We start from the raw sequence: 21,646 nt of genomic DNA on the forward strand, positions 1-21,646 counted from the left end.
GGACAGAATCGCTTGTCGCATGTGCTTGGGCTAAGAAATCCACGAGAATTCGAACCGGAAGCCACTACGAGTTACGGATATGCTCAGGATTAGGGGCGAGGCCTACGCGAACACTTAGTAAACCAAGAGATCGTAGAACGGTGGAAGGTCAGTTTAAACGGACAAAAGGGTTTAAGTGTTGGTCGCGATGCCTTTTCTGCTAAAGAATATAACATAGAACTAATACCGTCAGAACAGGCTAATATGAAACAAGTAGGCCCAGTTAAAGTGACATTTCCAAGCCCACTTCGGCATGGCGTACTACAAAGAGAGGCTAGAAGAGTAAATCCGCTTACGAAGGCAAGGTCAAGAGGAACCAGTAATACGTTACCTGATTTGCATGTAAGGTCTTTATCAGCTCTCGACGAGGCCTGTGAGTCTCGAGATAAAGATGAACCGGGTGAGGATCTAGCCCCACCGTTCCCATAAAATTCTCTTATCCCAGAATATGCATATAAAGGGAAGGAAAAGCAGCCTAAAATGAGCAGTTCTGTAAACGTTATCGCCCCAAAATGAGTAGATACCGAGATAGTAAGGGTCTCGGGATAGAAAAAACTCATAAAAATCTCTGAGGAGAAGACAGCACAGTCTCCAAAAATGTGCTCAGGGTCATCCACAGATGCCTGAAAACCTGAAGACGTAATTATTGTCGTTGATGCAGCAAGGAGAAAGTGACCACTAAAGAGTGTGAACTGTCTGGAAATTGTCCAATTGAACCAGCTGATAGTAGCCTGGTTAAAATCAAATAAGCCACCTGTGGTATCACCAGATGAAGGTTCTTCGTTACTGTTGCGATTGGACTCCGAGGGAGGATAGAGAGCTTACCTTAGGAGTCTTTACGACTGCTCCTATTGGTAATACCCCTAAGTCCTTGCTTCAAATGATGGAGGTCCATACCGAACAGTGATGGGATATACTGGCTTGGTCACAGCGGAGCTGTATAAGGCGGCACTGTACATGGCCCCGAATCAAGCGGTTACGACTGCTGACGGATCAGTTAAGTCTAGGCCACGCGTTATCTCCTTATCAAAATCGATCGTGTTTCACGAATGATGAAGATCCATATTGTGCCAACCATGAATGAACAGCTGTTCTTGGGAGTGGACTTCCCATCATGAATGAACAGGTGTTCTTGGTAGTGGACTTCCGAGCATGAATGAACAAGTTTTCTTGGGAGTGGACTTCATCTATACATTAGGAATCGTGCACGATGGCTGCAAACGAGCTTGGTATATGGCGAACTACCCGGAAAGGGTTAACCATTATACCGAGGAGAGTACAGAGTTGGAAGTGGAAAGGTGGGATCAAAATCAGGCAACACGAGACCACTTTACCAATTAGATGAACTTAATTTTAGAAAGTTTATTGTTGATAAATTAGTTTCTAGATTCACCTTGATATTTTATTGGAAAGATTCGTAGTTAACGAAGTTAGTTCCTTGCATCAGATGGCCATACGCGGGACGCCTTGAATAAAGTTATTTGATTCGTAGTAGAGAAGATACTGCCTGAAGTAAAATTAAAAATGAGCTTGAAGAGTTATTCGCGGGTCGAAAGAGTGTGACCCGCTAATTCGGTTTATTCCAAAAAGTGTCGCTTATGGGAAAATGGCTGGTAAGGGGCAGACATTTTCATAACAAGGTTTTCGTCCTGGGCCATCTACGGCCTGTCCGTAATTAAATAATTAAAATTCTGAAAATCTAATGATAACATATTAACACTGGTGAGACCTATATATACCTGGACGTGCCTCAAAGCCGCATTCAGGACGTGACATCAGTAAAAGAGTGTCTGCTAAACAAATACAAGCGTCTTCTTCGACTAACATGTTTACCATCCCGGTTCCACTCTACTCGTTAGGGGTGGTTCAATGGACGAAAAACCAGCTTTCGGCCCTGGAAATAGTCACGTGTAAGATCATGCATATCGAGAAGAGCAGAGGTTCAAAAATTCCGCCAACAGCTCCTAGACAACAAAATGCACGGAAACTTTAACAGTACTTAATTCTAGTTTACAGGGTTTCATTTTCGCATGTCAGGACTGTGCCATTTCCACCTAAGTATACCGTGACCGCATTTTACATCAACAAATTTCCAGCGATAGGTGCAGAACGTGTCATACTTATTCTGAGTGCCTCGAATATATACAATCCAAATGTCTCACTCACCCGGGAGCGACGTATCTGTGAAGAGATATTCCGGCTTTACTACCATCTTTGTCGGTCTTACGGTGTTGACCACGATCCTGCCATGCTGAACGCTCTGAGGGGATAGATTCAATTATCTAATTAGACAGCAGTCTTCATTGCACACTCGAAACTTAAATTTTTTCTTCAGGAAGTCAAAAAACGGACAATATTCGTGATCAAATTCGCGGCTCTAGCCGACTAAAAAATAACTGCCCTGGAAAAGGAGGAGAGGTCTCAAAAACTTAAAATGGAGCTGCATCGACTGTACCTAAAAAATTCGGTGAAATTAATTGCCCTTGTGATCAGTGCTCTCAGAGGTGTGAAACTATCACTGTCATCCTTAGGTCACCCCGTGACCAGGGTGGAAAAGGAGGAGAGGTCTCAAAAACATAAAATGGAGCTGCATCGACTGTACCCAAAACATTCGGTTAAATTAATTGCTCTTGTGATCAGTGCTCTCGGAGGTGCGAAACTATCACTGTCATCCTTAGATCGCTCCATGACCTCCATATACGCAAAGGTTTTGCCGAGCTGTCACTGTGATTTCGTCGTATCCTGTGGCCACCCACCTTACATTCGCGTGACGTGGCCATAGGTGTGGTTTGCCGAAGTTTTGTTGGAAGTCGATGTCATTTCCATATATGTCTAATCTCTACCGACAGAAATTTCAGAGTATTCTCAGGCGAAATAGCATGGCCCGTTTGAGGATATATGCAGGTGCGATTTGAATGATTTAGTCTCAGAGATAGTCAGAGAGGTTTTGGTCCTTTTCGGGTTCCTTTTAAGAGTAATGCGACGGTCATATAACGGTCCTATTGTATTCATCACGTACCAGGCGGGAAGAGTTATTTGCAGTAGTTGCCCGTCGCCAACCCAATTTCTTTTTAAAATTTTTCCTCAAATAAAAAGAATTCAAAGTGAATGAAACGCATAAATTTCAATGTGATTAGACGAGCAGAATGAATCCAACACACTTTATTATTATGAACTATATGTTTTTAAATGTTTAAAGCTAAAACTACGCATAAGCCCAATGTATAGGGTTCAAAATATTTTTTGCTCATTTCTGATAATTTTTTTTATAAAAGAAGATAAAAAAATAAAATATTTAATATTAGAAAAACTATTTCAATGAAAATTTATTTTTTATTAGGTAATTTGCATACTTGGTAACACGGCAAGGAATCCAATCCAGGGTAATCTTCTATGTCGCCAGTTTTAATACTGAAACAGGCTCCATGCCATGGGCATCTTACTCTTCCTTCTCCTAATGCTCCAGTATGCAAAAGTGCTCCATAATGGGTGCATTTTGTTCCAATCGCATGTAGTTCTCCTTTTTGTTTGATTAGTAAAATCTTTCCACCATCTTCCCCAAGCGATAATATTTTCATTTCATTTTCTTTGATATCTTCTTCATTGCAAACGACTTCTTCAATGTAATCATTTTTTTCTGGTTTACCTAGAAAATCGTCATTAATAATAATAATAAAAATAATAATAATAATAAATAATCGGTGGCTCAGTTGGTTAGACCCTCGGACTTCACCTCAGAGGTCCGGGGTTCGATCCCTGAGCCGGTACCTCTGGAAATTTTTCAATGTACCTTTACCGAGGTTCTGGTGGTTCGGAACCCACCTTAAGCTGTAGGTCCCGCCATCGTGTACTTGACTGCAACCCAGTCCGTCAATGATGGGGTAAAAACCAGCTTTCTCCAATATATCTGGACAGACTGCTCTCATCAGATCACTTGATTGCATTATAAAAATGCGTCCGTGACTGATGATATATACCGGGAGAGCCCCGTGCAAAATGATCAAATAAAAATCCAACTCTAACCAAAAATGCCTTCGACAAATTGGGCAGTATAAGCCTGTGGAAACATTTCGCCACAGAAATGTTTTATAATAATAATAATAAACATTATATTATAATGATAATTATAATAATAATATATTATTATAATTATAATAATAAACATAATAAACATTCTATTTCATTAGTCTCTAATCCAAATTTTGAATAATAATGTATATCGAAATTCACCGTTTTTATTAATAACTGACAACCCTATTTCTTTCTAATAATCCTATTATAAAAAGGACATGAATTTCGGTAAACTTAATACGTAGCACCTAAAATATATTGGTCAATTCAGTTAGCGATTGACAAATAATGTAAGTCACAATAGAATCAGCCATTCAGCTTTCGAGAATCAAAAGCAAGATTTGATAAGTCGATAATGTAATAAAATTCGATAACTTGATAACTTAAGGAAGCTTAATTATTATAAGGAATTAATAAATTAGTTACAAATTAAGAATACAAATAGGTGCGTTCAAGTCGAGTTAGTTATGAATTAGAGGAATTCATTGTTAGTTTTTCTAGACCTTGAAGAAAGGAAAAACAGTGTTTTCAAAACAAAATCAAAATAAAACAATCAATATTTAAAGAGTTTTCTAAAGGACGTGGTCCTCGGCCATCCCAGCTTATGGCAATAAGCAGATGTTCAATATTTTAAAAAATTTGAATTATTGCAAAAAAGGTCAGAAATACGTGAGATCTGACAACACTTTAAAGATTATTAGGGGGTGGGGTGTTTCGACCAGCTGGAACTAACCAATTAAAAAGATTTTTTAAATAAAAAAGGTGAGTTATCTTGAAAACAGTGACAGGTACGCAAAAATTGACAACATTTTCAGGGTTTGTTAAAGGGGGGGGAGGGGCAGTCATCGGCCACGCCGGACTAAAGTAGTAAATAGATTTTTTAAGTTTAACAAGATATAAATTTTTAATTATTTCTCGCAGACTTCTTCAAAATTCCCGTACATATGTCAAACTTAAAAATTTCTGTATGCTATGCCCCTGTAAAAATGAGGCTTCTTATAAACATAAAATATAAACATAATAAAACTTTAAAATGCAAGTATAAACATGAAACTTTTACAATACATGAAAGATTTATTCTCTGTTTTCCGTTGGCAAATTAAACTAATTACATAATATAATTCTTTGGATCGAATTAGATATAAAGTGTGCAAGAAGTGCATAAATTTAACCTACTGTTGGTAATAAACTTGTAGATTATTTGTTTAGTTTCACAATAATTATTTATTTAAGGCTGTTGAAACGGGGTGCACAAAAATCGCGAAATCCATAAAACTTTCAAAACTTGATAACGGCCGCAGATCATCCGGTTCTGAGGTTTTAAAAATTAACTTTGAAAATTTTCTAAACCCCGGAAGGGGTTTCGCGGTGGCGATAGTTGGACTTTGTATCTCGTTTTAAAAAAAAACGCCGATAACTGCTAAAAAATGAGAGTAAAGTGGTGTATCAACGACGTGAATTAGATTGAATTGAAAAATGTGGCAAGCGATAAAAGGATACCAGGAAAAGTGTGACAAGCGATAAAAGGATGCCGCTGTAAAGTCGCTGATAATAATCATTAATAATTTTTCAAATTAAAAAAAATTATTTATTACATTATTTGCATATCTTGTGTTATAACGTGCAAAACACATATGGAAATGGCGTTAAGTATTGTATAACCTATTCTCACTTTACAGAACACTATTATTACTCGCATTTCCAGAATTTAAAACGCCCTTAGAAAGGCACCCGCAAAAACCTCTAGAAAATTTGCTATTCCTATAGAGAAAATTATTATTTGAATATATTGCAAGAGAAATTTAAATTTCTCATTGAACATAAAAAAATTTGAACACCTTTTCAGACATTGAAAAATCATCGCCCTTATTCGCAAAGACTCATTATTCTTAGATACAAAGAGAGGGAGTGATTCAATGTACAAATTAATTAAAATAGAAATTATCCTTGGAATAAAAGCTACACAATAATTTTATCTGGTCCAACGTGTTTGTATTTAGAAAATAAAAATTACTTTTTATACACTTTTATTTCATAATTAAAAACAATTATGACCAGATAAACTGTCTGTAGTGCCTTTTATTTAACTTCCCTAACTTTAGAATCAACATTTTAATATTTTAATATTTTAATATTATTTTTACCAATAACATTTTAAAACTTACAAAAAACATCCATTCAAACAATGTTATTGATAACTGAACTTGATCTTACAATCGATTTTTCCAGTTTGCGAAAATTAGTTGACTTTTAATAAAATACAACAATTTTGTTTCAAATTGATAAAAAGCGATAATTCTCTCATAAGAAATGACTGATAACACTATTTCAATTTAAAATCATAAAAGACTTTTTCCCACGAAGCCCTGATTTTGAACCGATAACTACTTTAAATTAAAAAAGTGTAAAAAATACATTTTAAAACGTACAAATGTTTTTTTTTTTTGTAATTGAATTTTTTCTTGCTATCACTTTTTACCAGTTTTCGAAAATTGTTTGAGTTTTAATAAAATTCAACAATTCTCTTTTAAATTGGTAAAAAGCGACTTATTTCACAGAGCGGCATCCGTTATCACTTGCCACAATCTTCCTATTCCAGATCAAGAAAGACATGTAAATAAACAATCACAAAAAGAAAAACACAAGTTACATTTTTTATTTTAATATGAAATTTCCGCCAAGAGAAATGCGCCTTTTACTAACAGTGCATTTTCGTATTAAGATCAAGTACGACTGAGCTAACAGCGCCAAAAGCTGTTAGTCGGGTTCCTACTCACTTCATGTCGTTGCTACACCACTTTAATCTTATTTTTGATCAGATATTGGATTTTTTCGAAACACCAGATATCGCGATACCAAATAGCCCTACTACCGACATTCTTGTTCAACCATTCTTGTGCACTAGGGTGGCTCAAAAACGCTTTTTTCTTCAGAAGGCAACGATTTCCCCAATTTCATTCCAAATCAGAAAAAAGAAATTTCCTAATTTTTGTTTTTTTCATTTTTCGATTTTTACAGGTGCCGGTTTTGAGTTGAAGTTTCCCATGTAAAATGCATGGGGCATGGGTCCCGTTGAGAATTAGCCAACGAAGAATTTTATGTATTAGACATATGGGCTTGACACCTCTAACACACCCTCACGAGTACCTGAAAACTACCCTTAAAACAAAAACTGTCAATTCTTCATGAAATCGACCTGTTGAGCACTGTATTCTCGTATTTTTTTACTAAAATCATCACTATTGGTCTAGTGGCATATTTATTATCATTGGTTAATTAATTATTAATTATCTAAACAAATGAAATTTGTTAACATATTTTTCGAAAATTCGCCCCTCCCCTCTTAAAATTTTACTATTAGTCTAGTTGAATATTTAATAACACTGATTTATTAATTTGTAATTGTTTATACAAATGTTATAAAAATTCGTTTTTTCCTCTAAAAATTATCACTATTGGTCTAATGTAATAGTTATTAACATTAGTTTATTCATTTTAAATTATTAAAACAAATGAAATTTGAGTAATTTCATTTGGAACTTTTTTCAAATAAAAGTTATTGCTGTGGGTCTAGTGGAACTACCTCAAAGCCTTGCCACCAGGCTTTGACCAGGGCCGTGCCCCTTAAACTGTGATGCCCCTCGAACTTCAATTAACATTTTCATTCATCAAATGAAAGTAGTATGCAAAGTATGACGATATTATTTTTATTACAAACTATTATAATTACTATAATGTGCTTACGGGTAATTTTTTTTTACTTTTTTTCTATAAGATTCGTCATTTTATTTGACAATTTATCTCTTTGTTAATCTTTTTATTAAGAGTTGTTGTTTGAAATTTTTTTTAGATTCGCCAGTTTAGTTCTCAAGTCATCCCTTTCTTTACCTCTGTAGTCACAATTTCTGTTTAAAAAATGATCTTTTCTAGTTGAGAATGTAAACAACTGTTTGAAAATTAATCCTTTATGTTTAAAATGTTACCGTTTGGTTTTTAAATAGTCTGCTTTATTTGACGATTTCACTATTTTCTTGTAAACTTTGTTTTTTTAGACTTGACAGTTTTCTGCAAAATTAAAATCTTGGTTTTTTTCACAAATAAAAAAGTACATCTTGTATTGGGAAGCAATATTTCTTTGTTGTAAAATCAAGTCATTCGTTAAAATTGAAAAATTTTGCTTTAATTAATTTTTCTGTCTTTGAAAATTCATTCAGTAAATACATTCATCTTTTTGCTGATACCCTTTTTTGTCTGAAAATTTACCTATTGCTGAAAAACTTAAACAATTAATATAATAATATAAGTATTTGATTTACCATTTTTATTCACATTGACAGTCACTGTGAAAATATCATATTTTGAGGTAAAAAATTTGACTGCTTCGAAAATAATTTGTCTTTCATACTTCAAAATTTAACAATTTTATTTAATATTGCTCCATTTTCTGTCAAAATAGTTTTTTTTGAGTGGGAAATTCATCTTTTTGGTGGACAATTCGTTTTTTGAAGTAATTTTTATTTTTCAAACTGCATTCCTCTATTCAAACATAAAGTAACATTCTTGGCTGATTTACAGTTGTGCATAAATTTTTGAAAGTTGGAGAAATTGTAAATATGTATGACTTATGAGGGTATCATAATAAAGAAATTCTTATTTCTTGTAAATACTTTCGATGTTGACGAAGAATGACTTTTATTATATAACAGCCTAAGAATGTAATATAAACGACAAACTACGGGCAATAGCACAATGTATAATGAACAGCGGCAGTAACCTGACCTCCTGTTAAAGTTTATTGGTACACCATGAAGTTTTTCGAGTTTACAGCTTATTATATTTAGCATTTTATTGCCCTGTTTTCCTCTTTGGCCGGTTTCACGAATATTTTCTCCCACTATTTTCTGTCAACTTATTCGAGTAGGTTTTGGGAAACAGCGTTTGAAAATTCAATAGTTGCCGAAAACTTTGCGAACAAGCAACATTGCTTGCAATTAAATTCAGTAAAAAATGATTAACGTTGCCAAAAACAACTTGCAATTAAAGATTGTGGTAGTAGAGGTGATCGTTTATTTAAATGTTTAGCTTCCAAGCTACCAGATAGAAATCACGAAGATGTTCTTAATAATGGGGTGAAGTTCGTTACTGAGAATTGAAATGTAAATGAAGAATATAAAAATTTGGTTGACAGAGTTTTGGATATAGAAAGTCGCAGATTGTACTCCCAATACATGAGTTCCAAGGGTACTTTTACGACAGAAGTAGAGTGTATTGCAGCAGCCTACTTGTACAATGTCAACATAACAATTATTAATATTAAAAAATTGAGTAACAATACTCAGTTCTCGGTTCCTTTGCGCGCAGATTCGGAAGGTCAAACAATTAATTTGCTCTTCATTGGTGATACTAATAATGGACACTTTCCAGTTCTCGATCTTAAAGTTGATGAAGAGAGTACTAACTCACTGCCAGTAGGCCATGAAGAAATGGATTATTCAAGTGTCCGTGGCGAAAGTGAAAATAGGAATTATTGTGCTACTGTTAGTGGCGAAAGTGAAATTGTTATAGCTGCGATAATGATATTTTCTCCAATAGTGAAAATAGTATCTTTGTATATTGCGAACATAGCAGTTCTATAAACAGTTACAACGGCAGTAAACACAGTGAACACTTCAGCGAGTATTTGATGGCTAAAGGATCGGGAAAACGTAGCCGTAACTCCAGTTCTGTGAGCAGTGCGGACTCTGAAGTGAAAACACCATTTTCTAAATATGAAAAGAAACTTATAGTTAATGCTAGACACTATTTTCAAGCCGAAAAAGATGCTGGAATATGTGAAGACCTTAATCAAGTTGCGTGAAGAAAAGCAAAATGTTTAAATATCTCTGAGAGAAGCGTCGTTCGAGTCAGTGCAGAAGAAAAGGAACATTGCGGATAAGTCTGAAGTTCCCAACGTCTACAAAAAGCGTAAAAAACGAAAAATGAAATATTTCAGGAATCAAAATGTTTTCACTGTATATAGCAATATTATGTGCCAAAGGCCCCATCACAAAGTTTCAGCCCTCTAGTGCATGTGGAACCCACCCCAAATCAACCCCTAAATATCATAAAATTCGTTAAAAATACACAATTTTGAAAAGTCAAAATGTTTTTAATGATTACACAGGCCCACGAAAAAAGTTGTCTGCACGAGACAAGTGATTAGGCTACCATTATGGATTTTGAGCCGCTGAATCCGGATATGGCTTTAGAATTTGTCCTTCATGTCTCAGCTTTCCCCTAGATTCAAAAAGTAGGAAAAAGCTTAGAGATTTTCTAGTCACACAGACCATACAAAAAATTTGTCTGCACGAGACAAGTGACTAGGCTGCACATATAGATTTTGAGCCGCTAAATCCAAATCTGGCCTCTGAATTTATCTTGCACGACTCAGTTTCCCTCTAGATGCAGAAAATAAGGGAAACCCTAGGGACAATTCGCACGTTATTTTGATAATACCAGTATGCGCGAAAAAAGACAAAAACGACTTGCCGAGACTTAATTTGTACACAGAAATTCTTTACTATACCTTCTATTTCCCCTAGCTTGACTAATTCTAGGACAATTAAAGGTCCTTCTCAGATTATATTGATTTACACGGGAAAAAAACAAAAAAAAACCTAATATCCTTTACGCAGTTTTGCGTGCGAAATCAGTCACATGTCCCGTGCAACTTTTTTTTTGTGGGCCTGTGTGAACAGAAATTCCCTAGGCATCTGAAGAGAAATGGAACGAGCCCGAAAAATTTGGGGTGCAAATTTAGATTTAGCAAGGAAATCTGCAAAGGTTATGGCATTTTTTTTGCCCCGTACAAATCTAAATAATATGAGAAATATCTTCAATTTCTAGAGAATTACCCAAGCTAGGGGAAACAGAAGGCACACTAGAGAATTTCTGTTTGCAAATTAAATCTCTATAAATCACGACACTTAAGAATATAACATCCATGTATCTATTTTCGCGTATACTAGTATTATAAAAATAACGTCCAGAATATCCCTATGTTTTTACCATTTTTCTGCATCTAGGGGAAAACTGAGACTTGAACGAGAAATTCTGAGGCTAGATTTGGATTCAGCGGCTCAAAATCCGTAAGGTTCGCCTAGTCACTTGTTTCTTGGAGGCAAATTTTCTTATGGCTTGTGTGAACAGAAAATCCTTAGGCTTTTGCCTACTTTTTGCATCTAGGGAGAAAATGGTAAAAGCTCGAAAAATTTAGTGATCAAATTCAGATTGAGAGCGCAAAACTACAGAAGAACTGGCATTGTTCTAATTTTTTGCTTTATAAGTCAGTATAACATTCGCAAGACCTTTAATTTCCCTAGATTTATCCTAGCACATAAGAATATGACACCATTACGTTTATTCTTCCGTTTACTGGTATTATCAAAATAATATCCAGAATATCCTTAGGTTTCCCCTTATTTTCTGAATCTATGGAAAAACTGAAACGTGTAGAAGAAACTCTGAGGCCAGATTTGGATTCAGCAGCTGAAAATCCATAAGAGTGACTTAGTCACTTCTCTCGTGCTGAAAAATTTTTTGTATTGCCTGTGTTCCCTACCGATAGAAAAGTATAATGAGAAAATTCATTAATTAAAAATAGTGTTAATAATTTGAAGAGAAATTTAAAAAAGGGACAGTCGGATTAGCGACGGCCAACTACTGTAAATAACTCTGCCCGCCAGGTACGTGACGAATATAAAAGGAACATTATATTACCGTCGCAAAACTCTTAAAAGGACCATTAAAAGGACCTTGAAAAGGACCTAAATCTCTCAGACTATCTCAGAGAATAAATCGTTTCAAATCGACTCTGCTTATAGTTTCAAATGGGCCTGGCTATTTCGCTAGAGAATACTCGAGATTTCTATCGGTAGGGCGACTAGAATATCTCTAGGCTTTTCCATATTTTTTGCATCTAGAAGAAAACTCAGACGTGTAGGGCCAATTCTAAGGCTATATTCGGATTCAGCGTCCCAAAATTTACAAGTGTAGCCTAGTCACTTGCCTCATGCAGACAACTTTTTTTGTGGGCCTGTGTTGTCACTAAATTTAGTGCCTAATGCACTACTAAAAAGTTTCATCTCTCTAGTTCATGTGGAACCCACCCCAAATGAACCCCTTCATATTATAAACTTCGATAAAAATACACAATTTTGAAAAGTCAAAATGTTTTTAATGAATATCGCTTCATTTAGTGCCGAATGTGTCACTAAATGGCATTGAAAACATTTTGACTTTCGAAATTGTGTATTTTTAACGAATTTTATAATATAGAGGGGTTGATTTGGGGTGGGTTCCACATGCACTAGAGGGATATAACTTTTTACTGGTAATTTCGGAACTAAATTCAGCGATAATCATTAAAAACACTTTGACTTTTCAAAATTTTGTATTTTTAACGAATTTTATAATATGCAGGGGTTGACTTGGGGTAAGTTCCACATGCACTAGAAGGACCAAACTTTTTTCTGGTACTTTCGGCACTAAATGCAGTGATAATCATCAAAAACATTTTGACTTTTCAAAATTGTGTACTTTTACGAATTTTATAATACGCAGGGGTTGATTTAGGGAGGGTTCCACATGCACTAGAGGAATACAACTTTTTAATGGTAATTTCCGAACTAAATGCAGCGAGAATCGTTGAAAACATTTTGACTTTTCAAAATTGTGTATTTTTATCGACGTTTATAATGTGGAGGGGTTGATTTGGAGTGGATTCAACATGCACTAGAAGAACCAAACTTTTTGCTGGTACTTTCGGAACTAAATGCAAAGATAATCATCAAAAACATTTTGACTTTTCAAAATTGTATATTGTTACGAATTTTATAATATGGAGGAGTTGATTTGGGGTGCGTACCACATGCACTAGACGGATTAAACTTTTCAGTGCCACGTTCGGCACTAAATGAAGCGATAATCATTAAAAACATTTTGACTTTTTAAAATTTTGTATTTTTAACGAATTTTATAATATGCAGGGGTTGATTTGGGGTGGATTCCACATGCACTAGATGGATACAACTTTTTAATGGTAATTTCAAAACTAAATGCAGCGAGAGTTGTTGAAAACATTTTGACTTTTCAAAAATGTGTATTTTTACGAATTTTATAATACGGAGGGGTTGATTTGAGGTGCGTTTCACATGCACTAGAGGAATGAAACTTTATAATGTGGCTTTTGGCACAATACTGCCATATGCTGTGAAAACATTGTGACTTTTCAAATATTTCATTTTTCGTTTTTTGTAAACGTTGGGAACTTCACTCATCATTGCAGCCAATTAATCGAAACACGAAATCATGAAGCTGGAAAAAAATTTATTGAATTTGATGAGCATACAGAAGGTATTGTACGGCGTTTGATATTTGACACGTACATAAGAAAAGAATATCCTACTATTAAAAAAATTTTGCAGCACCTACAAGAAACTGTGTCTGATTTTCCGGAAGTTAATCATTTCACAATGAGAAAATTGCTGAAACGCCTCAATTTCAAGTATAAAAAAATGCAGAATCGATCGGTTCTTATGGAGGTTTCCTCGATAGCTGGAAAAAGAGCGACATACTTGCAAACAATTCATTTCTATCGAAGAAATGGTTGGCACATTTACTTTGTCGATGTGACATGGTGTGGTGCTAATCATCACTGCCAACATGGGTGGCTGGAAAGAATTGAGGACAAAGTTCTGGAAAATTTTGATGTGTGTTGCTTTGGCGTACAAGCAGTCGGTAGCACGAAATAGTATAAGGAGACCCCACTCCCATGCGGTCTTTGGAAAATTTGGACGCATAGATTCGGATTTAGTTAGTTTGCATCGTTCGTAGCACTTCTTGCGGAAAAGCGTTGAAATACAAGTTTTGCAAATGGCGGCTTTCGCGTAGTAAGCAATATGGGAAGTTCTTGTGTGTGCAATATGGTTTACTGTTACATTGATGGGCGTGCATCCACAAGCTACGTTAGAAAAAAAGAAAAAGGAGATAGGCTTGAGAAACGTCACTTCGTTTGCCCTAGCACAATCATTTGGATGGTTTTGGATACCAAATGTTATGTGTTTTATTTTAAATATGCCAAATCGAAAAAATTTCTGGTGTAACGTTACTGTAACAGCTCTGCCTGCCTGCCCGGTGCAGACAGACAGCTGCCAAAGACCGTTCACACCTTGGTTTTTCCTTCTGTGTAAAATCTTAAAATCGCGCAGGAATTTTAAATATTGCTAAATTTTGTAATGAAATAAACCAAGTTTTTATAGTTAAAATTGGCAATTATGATAATGAGTTTCATTTTTCTAATATAATGTAAAAATAAGAGATAAAATAGTCAGCCCTGAATTGAGTATTTTAGAAATTGTCAAGTTTTTACAGAAAAGTGTTTTGTCAGTCGTAGTGTTTCTTTATTATTTTTATACGATGTTGATATCCTGTGTCGCACAGTCAAAGAAAATATTTTTCTGTAAGTGAAATAAATAAGTTTTTCTGCTCTTGTACAATGTAAATATTGTTTTTAAGGTGAAATTTCAAATACGTACAGGAACCGTCAGCTTCCAGCAAACTAACCTGCAAAATGCAATGTATATACATATATCTTAGTTTCAGGATTAGAAGAAACAAAGTTCTGTTTTATAATACAAAGTAATCCCCCCCCCCCAATATATATATATATATATATATATATATATATTTTATATCGCAAACATGGATTACTCATACAAAGGCGTAAGATGTTCAATATTTTTTCCATTCCTCTAATTTACTCATTCGTGTACTGTAAAAATATTTGCGTACATTATCCATTCTAGTCCATTAATTTTGCACAAAATTTGGCGATTCCTATACGAATTTGAAATTTCACTTTTAAAAAAAATATTTACATTGTAAAAGAGCACAGAAACTGATTTATTTCACTTACAGCAATATATTTTCTTTGCTTGCGTGACACAGGACATAAAAACCAGATAAGAATAAAAAAACACTACGACTGACAAAATGACTTTTCTGGAAACACTTGACAATTTCTGAAATACTCAATTCAGGGCTGAGTATATTATCTCTTATTTTTACATTATATTGGACAAATTTAACTCATTATCATAATTGTAAATTTTAAATATAAAAACTTGGTTTATTTCATTTAAAAATTTTAAAATATTTAAAATTCCTGCGCGATTTTAGGATTTTCCAGACAGAAAAACCAAGGTGTGAACGGTCTCGGGCAGCTGTCTGATTGCACCGGACAGGCAGGCAGAATGTGACAGTACCTTAAATTATTAAAAGTTCCTTAAAAGTGCCGCTGTCTTTGTTTATCAGTTGCCATGACGACACAACTGCCGTATTGTGAAAATTCAAGGGCTTCTCAATTTTCCGCAAGAGGCGCTACGAGCGATGCAAACTAACTAAATCCGAATCCACGCGTCCAAATTTTCCGAGAGTGGGGTCTCCTTATACTACTTCGTGGTGGGTGGCTATCGAGGAGGCTTTCTCGTTCCTTCCAGTGCTGGCAAAAGAGTCATCATTCTCCACATTGACAGCAGGAATGGATTTTTGGATGGCCGTTTGAAATGTTTCATTGGTAAAAAGTGGAGTGCCGGCTACCACGATGAAATTAACGCGGCTCATTTTGAAGAGTGGTTTAGGGAGGTGCTTCACAAACTGCCATCTAAATCTGTAATTGTGATCGATCAAGCACCCTACCATACTATGATCGATCCTGAACATCGCAATCTCACATAGAGTTGGCGGAAAGCCGATATTATTCAGTGGATGGTAAAACGAAATTTATCGCTTCCAGTGGATACTGAATCATTTGAAAAAATAACTCAAGATGTGAGAGGAAGTGACGTTCAACTGCTCTGGTTGCCTGTCGCACAATGTGAATTCAATTCCATAGAATATGTATGGGCATACGTGAAAAAAAGATTGCTGAGCACAATAAAACTTTCAAAATTCGCGACATCTGCAGTTTGTGTGAAACTGTCATGAATACCGTACCTCCAACACTCTGGGAAAACTCCGTGAATCACGTCGAAAAAATAGAAGTGGAGTATAGAGGTAGTGATTACCGAATGGATATGATAATGAAAATGGAACCCCTCATTATGAACGTTCTTGAAGATGATTCCAGTTATGAAGAACCCTCGGAAGAACCTTCTGTAGAATTGAGACTCAGATTGAAAAAGAACTTTCCGTCTTTCATAGGTCAGACAATATGTTAATAATTTCAATTAGTGTATACTTTTCATACACTATATTTCCACAAAATAGTTCTCGTTTTTGTACATATAATAGCATAATAATAGTGAAAATCACAGCAGGAAAAAATTCTTCCATAATTTCTAACAATATCTTCAAAATTTTAAATTTTTGTAAGGCTTTTCAAATTTTTTTATTAATTCTCAAACTTTATTCAAACTTACAAATCTCCTTTAAAATTGTTCAAATTTTTCCGGTAATTTTGTAACGAATTCTGCGAAATTATATAAATTGCCTTTTAATCGTTCAGATTACTTTTTGATTATTTTCGACATGTTTCGGAAGGCTCCTGAATCATAACTCGTTAACATCTCTTAGATTTATTCAAATTTATTCTACAATTTTTTAATCATGCATACTTGAAAATTTTTTCGACATTTTCTACACTATTTCGAAATTATTTATTTGTTTAATAATTTTAATTTTGTTCGCAATCTTATGTTAAAATTTTTTTTGTAAGCATTAAACCCCTTTAAAGGCTTCACAAACTTATTTCTTAATTCTAAAAAAATCTACATTTTACTTGAAATTGATCGATACTGATCATTTTTCCGTTATCTGTAACAATATAAAGTAAATATTTATATTTCTTGCAGAGAGCAATTTCCATCACAGGGAATAAGTTCGAAGGATAGATCCCCTGTTCACTGGGGTCTTGTTGAAGGCCAGATGGAGGCCTGGAGGCGCAAGTTGAGTAGCACGTGGTGAGGGAAATCCAGGTCCATTCCCTGAAAAAAACGGCACCACAATGGTGATTGGCATTTGCCTTCCCATATAAAAAACTGACTTACAATATCCCAGTTTCCACGAAGACAGCAAGAAGCACATACTTCTTTAAAATTGTAAATTATTACAGATAGTTCAACTAACTACCTCCAATTTAAATCACTTTATTATCTTCATTAGAACTAAAGATAGTTTTGTTGCATATTTATGTACAAAATACTAACAATTGTACTGGTCTGCAGTGAGATCGTTCTTTAAATGAAATTATTCTTAGTACGAAGATTTCGATGCTCCGAACCCCCTCTTGTTGTCTGCTTTTTGATATCACGTCTAGATTTTGTAAAATTTATTTTTCTCGTATATTAAAACATTACAATTTTATCTAGTTTTGTTTCAACATAACACTCTTTAATATGAATTAATTATATCAATACCGGAATGGCTCATTTCAGCTGATGTTAAAAAAGAGAATGAAACAACTCTTAGCCTTCTCCAAGCGCATACATGTGCGCTTGCGCAGTTTTAGTTTGGGTTTTGCGGTAGTCAGTGTGTTCGATAGTTTTTATCTGATTGTTGATGTTTTAAATTGGTTATTTTGCTCAAAAAAAAAAAATATATATATGTCATGGTTTTCTTGGAAAGAAAAAAGCTGATAATTTCCAGCAAATCGTTCAGGAACTTCTTTCTGCTCATAAAGCTCCCAAATGCAACATGTCTCTTAAAATTCATTTTTTGGACTCACACTTAGATTTCTTCCCTGATAACCTTGGTGCTGTATCAGATGAACATGATGAAAAGTTTCACCAAGATCTGCTGCATACAGAAAGACGCTACAATGTAAAATGGTCTAAAGGAATGCTTGCTGCTTTTTGCTGGTCAATTTGACGTGAAACTCCCAATTGAACATATGAAAAGGAAAAAAACTACAAAGTAGGTTGAATTATATTGTTATATAGACATTCTAATGTTTATTCTGCTTAAACTGTTGCAATTTATAACCTGTTTGTAATTATTATTATTATCATTATAACATTATAAGTATTTGATTTCAACTTATTTGTTTAAAAATAGCATTTAAAAAAAATAATAAACATTACATGAAAATTATATGTGTTACATATTTTCTTTTGTTGAATTTCTATTCAGGAGCTCTAAATATTATATTTTCATCCATCAAAATATAAAGAAGAGAAAAAATTTTTTTTGCTGACCAGTGTTATTTATATTTTGTAAATTTTTCAACAGCAATCTGTTCGGAAATGTTTAAAGTACTACCATGCATTTTTTCAGATTTTTCATGTTATTTGTTCAATAAAAAACTATGCTCCAAAGTTCACTATCTTTAAAAGCTGTCAAATTTCCTTACTTTTTTCACATTTTTAGAACTGCAAGCTAAAAAAGCTGAAAATTTTGGTATGGCCTGTGTGACCAGAAAATCCCTAGGCTTTTCACTACTTTTTGCATCTAGGAAAAAATGGTAAAAGCTTGAAGAAATTAGTGGTCAAATTCAGATTGAGAGCGCAAAACTGCCGAGGAAATAGCATTTGTCTTATTTTTTGCTTTACAAGTCAGTATAACATGCGCAAGACCTTCATTTTCCCTAAATTTACCCTAGCGATGAGGAAACGGTAAGCACACTGGAGAATTTTTGTGTATGAATTTGGTGTTTACGAGTCCCAACACATAAGAATATGATACCAGTACGTTTATTCTTCCCTATACTGGTATTATCAAAATAATGTCCACAATATGCCTAGGTTTTCCTTCGTTTTCTGCATGTAGGGGGAAACTGAGACGTGTAGGAGAAATTCTGAAGCCAGATTTGGATTGCGAGCAGCTCAAAATCCATAAGGGTAGCCTAGACACTTGACTCGTGCAGACAAATTTTTTGTATGGCCTGTGTGACAAGAAAATCCCTAGGTTTTTCTCTACTTTTCGCATCTAGAGGAAAACTATAAGACCTCCCTACCGATAGAAATCTCTGAGTATTCTCAAGCGAAATAGCCTGGCCCATTTGAGCCCATAAGTTAGAGAGATTTGGGTCCTTATAGTGGACCTTTTAACAGTGATGCGATGGTAATATAATGTTCCTTTTGTACTCGTCACGTACCGGCCGGACAGAGTTATTTACAGTAGTTGGCCTTCGCTCACCCGACTCTCCCTTTTTAAATTTTTCCTCAAATTATTAACACTTTTTTTTTGTAATTCATGAATTTTCTCATTACACTTATTTATAATTATAACTTACATACTAATATACAATGTTCTAGTTAAATTAAAAAATGTTGTCTTTTTTGGCGTCTCTCATTCCATTTACGAGAAAAGTTGTATTAATTCAAATTTTAAACATTTTAAAAAAAGTTAAGATATCTGAAATCATCGAAACCTGTACATTCCGAATTATTGTGTTTTAGGCTGGTAACTATGAAATTCAGAAAAATATACTTCTACATTTTAATCCGAAAGCTTAACAAAGGACCCCTGAGTGTCGACTGCTCTATTGATATAGCCTCTCTGCTCGTTATTTCTGATCGAATTCTTATTTCGATTTCAGCCTCTCTGCTTGTTATTTATGATCGTATTTTAATTTCAATTTCGGAAAGGACATTTTAAAACCTGTGAAACATTTAAATGAGCTACCTGGAGTCTTGAGAATCTTTAGCATATACTCTGAGATTTCTATCGGTAGGGAATGCTTTATCAGTTTTAAAAAATATTTTTTTATCATTACAGAAAACTGCATTTTTATGTAAAATACTATTTTTCTACTATTCCAACTGTGCGACTATACACGGTATAGCTTTCCATATGGTAACACTTCCAACTCGCTGAGCGGGGGACCATTTAAACTAATGAACAAAGGAGATGAACAATGTTTTATAAGAAGGGCATCCCTGGCGGACCAAAGGAACCGAATGGAGCCTCTACAAAGTACCCGTAAAGATCCCATTGAGTACCCATTCGATTCCTTTTCAAAAAACTAAAAAAAAAACAGCAAAATCAACTTTTAAATTGTTGAAATTCGGATTCTACGTTAAAAATCCCTATAGAAGGTCACGGAATAATCGCAATAGCTTTTTTAGCAACGATAAAAAGTTTAAAAAAAGATAAGATGTATAACTTCTGTTGACTGCTACACTTCAAACGCATCGCCTGTAAGTAGCAGTCAAAATGCGTTATACGTCTTCTATTTTTTTTTAACTTTTTACCGTTGCAAAAAAACTATTGCGATTATTCCGTGACTTTCTACAGGGATTTTTAACGTAGAATCCGTATTTCAACAATTTAAAAGATGATTTTGCTGCTTTTTTTTTAGTTTTTTGAAAAGGAATCGAATGGGTACCCAATGGGATCTTTACGGGTACTTTGTAGAGGCTCCATTCGGTTCCTTTGGTCCACCAGGGATTGCGCTTCATTGTTATTATATTGTTCATGGAACTAAATCGGCGTTCGCGCTCCCCGTGGCGAATTGAATGAATGGAAAGGATACGTTACATCATACCCTTATAGTATCCACAGAGTATATCCTTTCCGTATCATGCAACAAAAAACAGCAAGATGGGCACTTAACTCGGTGCAATTCGAATACTACGTTAAATTTGCCATTAGAATGTCACGGAGTGATTTCAAGTTTTTTTTTGCAGTGTTAAAAGGTTTTTAAAATTTCATAACTTCTGCTGAAGGCGACTTTAAGCGCATCCATATTCGCTTAAGCAGTATGCTGCTACTGAAAGGAGATGCGCTTGAAATCGCTTTCAGCCTATGTTAATGACAGGTATTGTATTAGATTTTATGCTTTCACGATGATTCATTTTGATAAAAAGAGATACTTCGGGTTTCACACGTGTAAAAAAATACGAATTATTTGCCGACGTTTTGTGAACATTGCAGTTCACATCTTCAGCGCTGACCTGAAACTGAGGTATCAGGTCATGATGTTCTTAGGTATACTTTCTACGATGCCTGTGATTGGCCAGAGCGCCCCACCGTGGGGACTGTTCGAACTTGATTAGCCAATCAAGTCTTTTTTTTTTTAATCCGGGAGAACGGAAAGCCAAATCGGATTGGTATTATATCCATTGTCCCCATTGATGTTATTAGGGTGTTTTAATATTTCGATTGCTTCTCTATGTTTTCTTGGAAATTTGTTGTGTGTTTTTGCAATGACTGTTGTTTCATCAAATAAAATGTTATGTCCTGTTTCGATATGATGTTCAGCTAGTGCTGATTGCGTGAAATGTTTTAGCCTGACTTTACTTTCATGTTCTTTCATACGTTGGCTCATCGCTCTCCCGGTTTCTCCAAATAGACTTTGCCATAAGAACAAGGGATTTTATATACTCCTGGATCACTGAAGGGTGCCTTTTTATCTTTAGGGTTATTTAGTAGTTGTCATATTTTCGCAGGTGGTTTAAATACGAGGGTGGATTGATAAGTTTCCGGCCTGACCAAGAAAAACAAAGTTTTTAAGAATTTTTTTTTTTATTTCTCAACATAATCTCCTCCAAGGCTGATA

General features: G+C 34.8%; 2 protein-coding genes across 5 annotated transcripts in view; one reads left to right on the forward strand and one right to left on the reverse strand.

The window, feature by feature from the left end:
• The window catches only part of LOC117166858 (apoptosis-inducing factor 3), a 222,802-nt gene that overhangs the window by 175,984 nt on the left and 25,172 nt on the right, over nt 1-21,646 (reverse strand). For all 4 annotated transcript variants that reach the window (XM_033351231.1, XM_033351229.1, XM_033351228.1 and 1 more), the window contains exon 2: nt 3,393-3,685. In XM_033351231.1, coding sequence (XP_033207122.1) covers nt 3,393-3,685 — 293 coding nt within the window. The remainder of the gene's footprint in view (nt 1-3,392; nt 3,686-21,646) is intronic.
• On the forward strand, nt 15,643-18,108 carry LOC117166859. The gene is made up of 2 exons (XM_033351233.1): nt 15,643-16,350; nt 17,001-18,108. Exons 1-2 carry the CDS (start codon nt 16,050-16,052, stop codon nt 17,024-17,026), a joined length of 327 nt encoding a protein of 108 aa, XP_033207124.1. The 5' UTR covers nt 15,643-16,049; the 3' UTR covers nt 17,027-18,108.

This window comes from Belonocnema kinseyi, chromosome 2 (assembly GCF_010883055.1).
Source record: "Belonocnema kinseyi isolate 2016_QV_RU_SX_M_011 chromosome 2, B_treatae_v1, whole genome shotgun sequence".
Lineage (NCBI taxonomy): Eukaryota > Metazoa > Arthropoda > Insecta > Hymenoptera > Cynipidae > Belonocnema > Belonocnema kinseyi.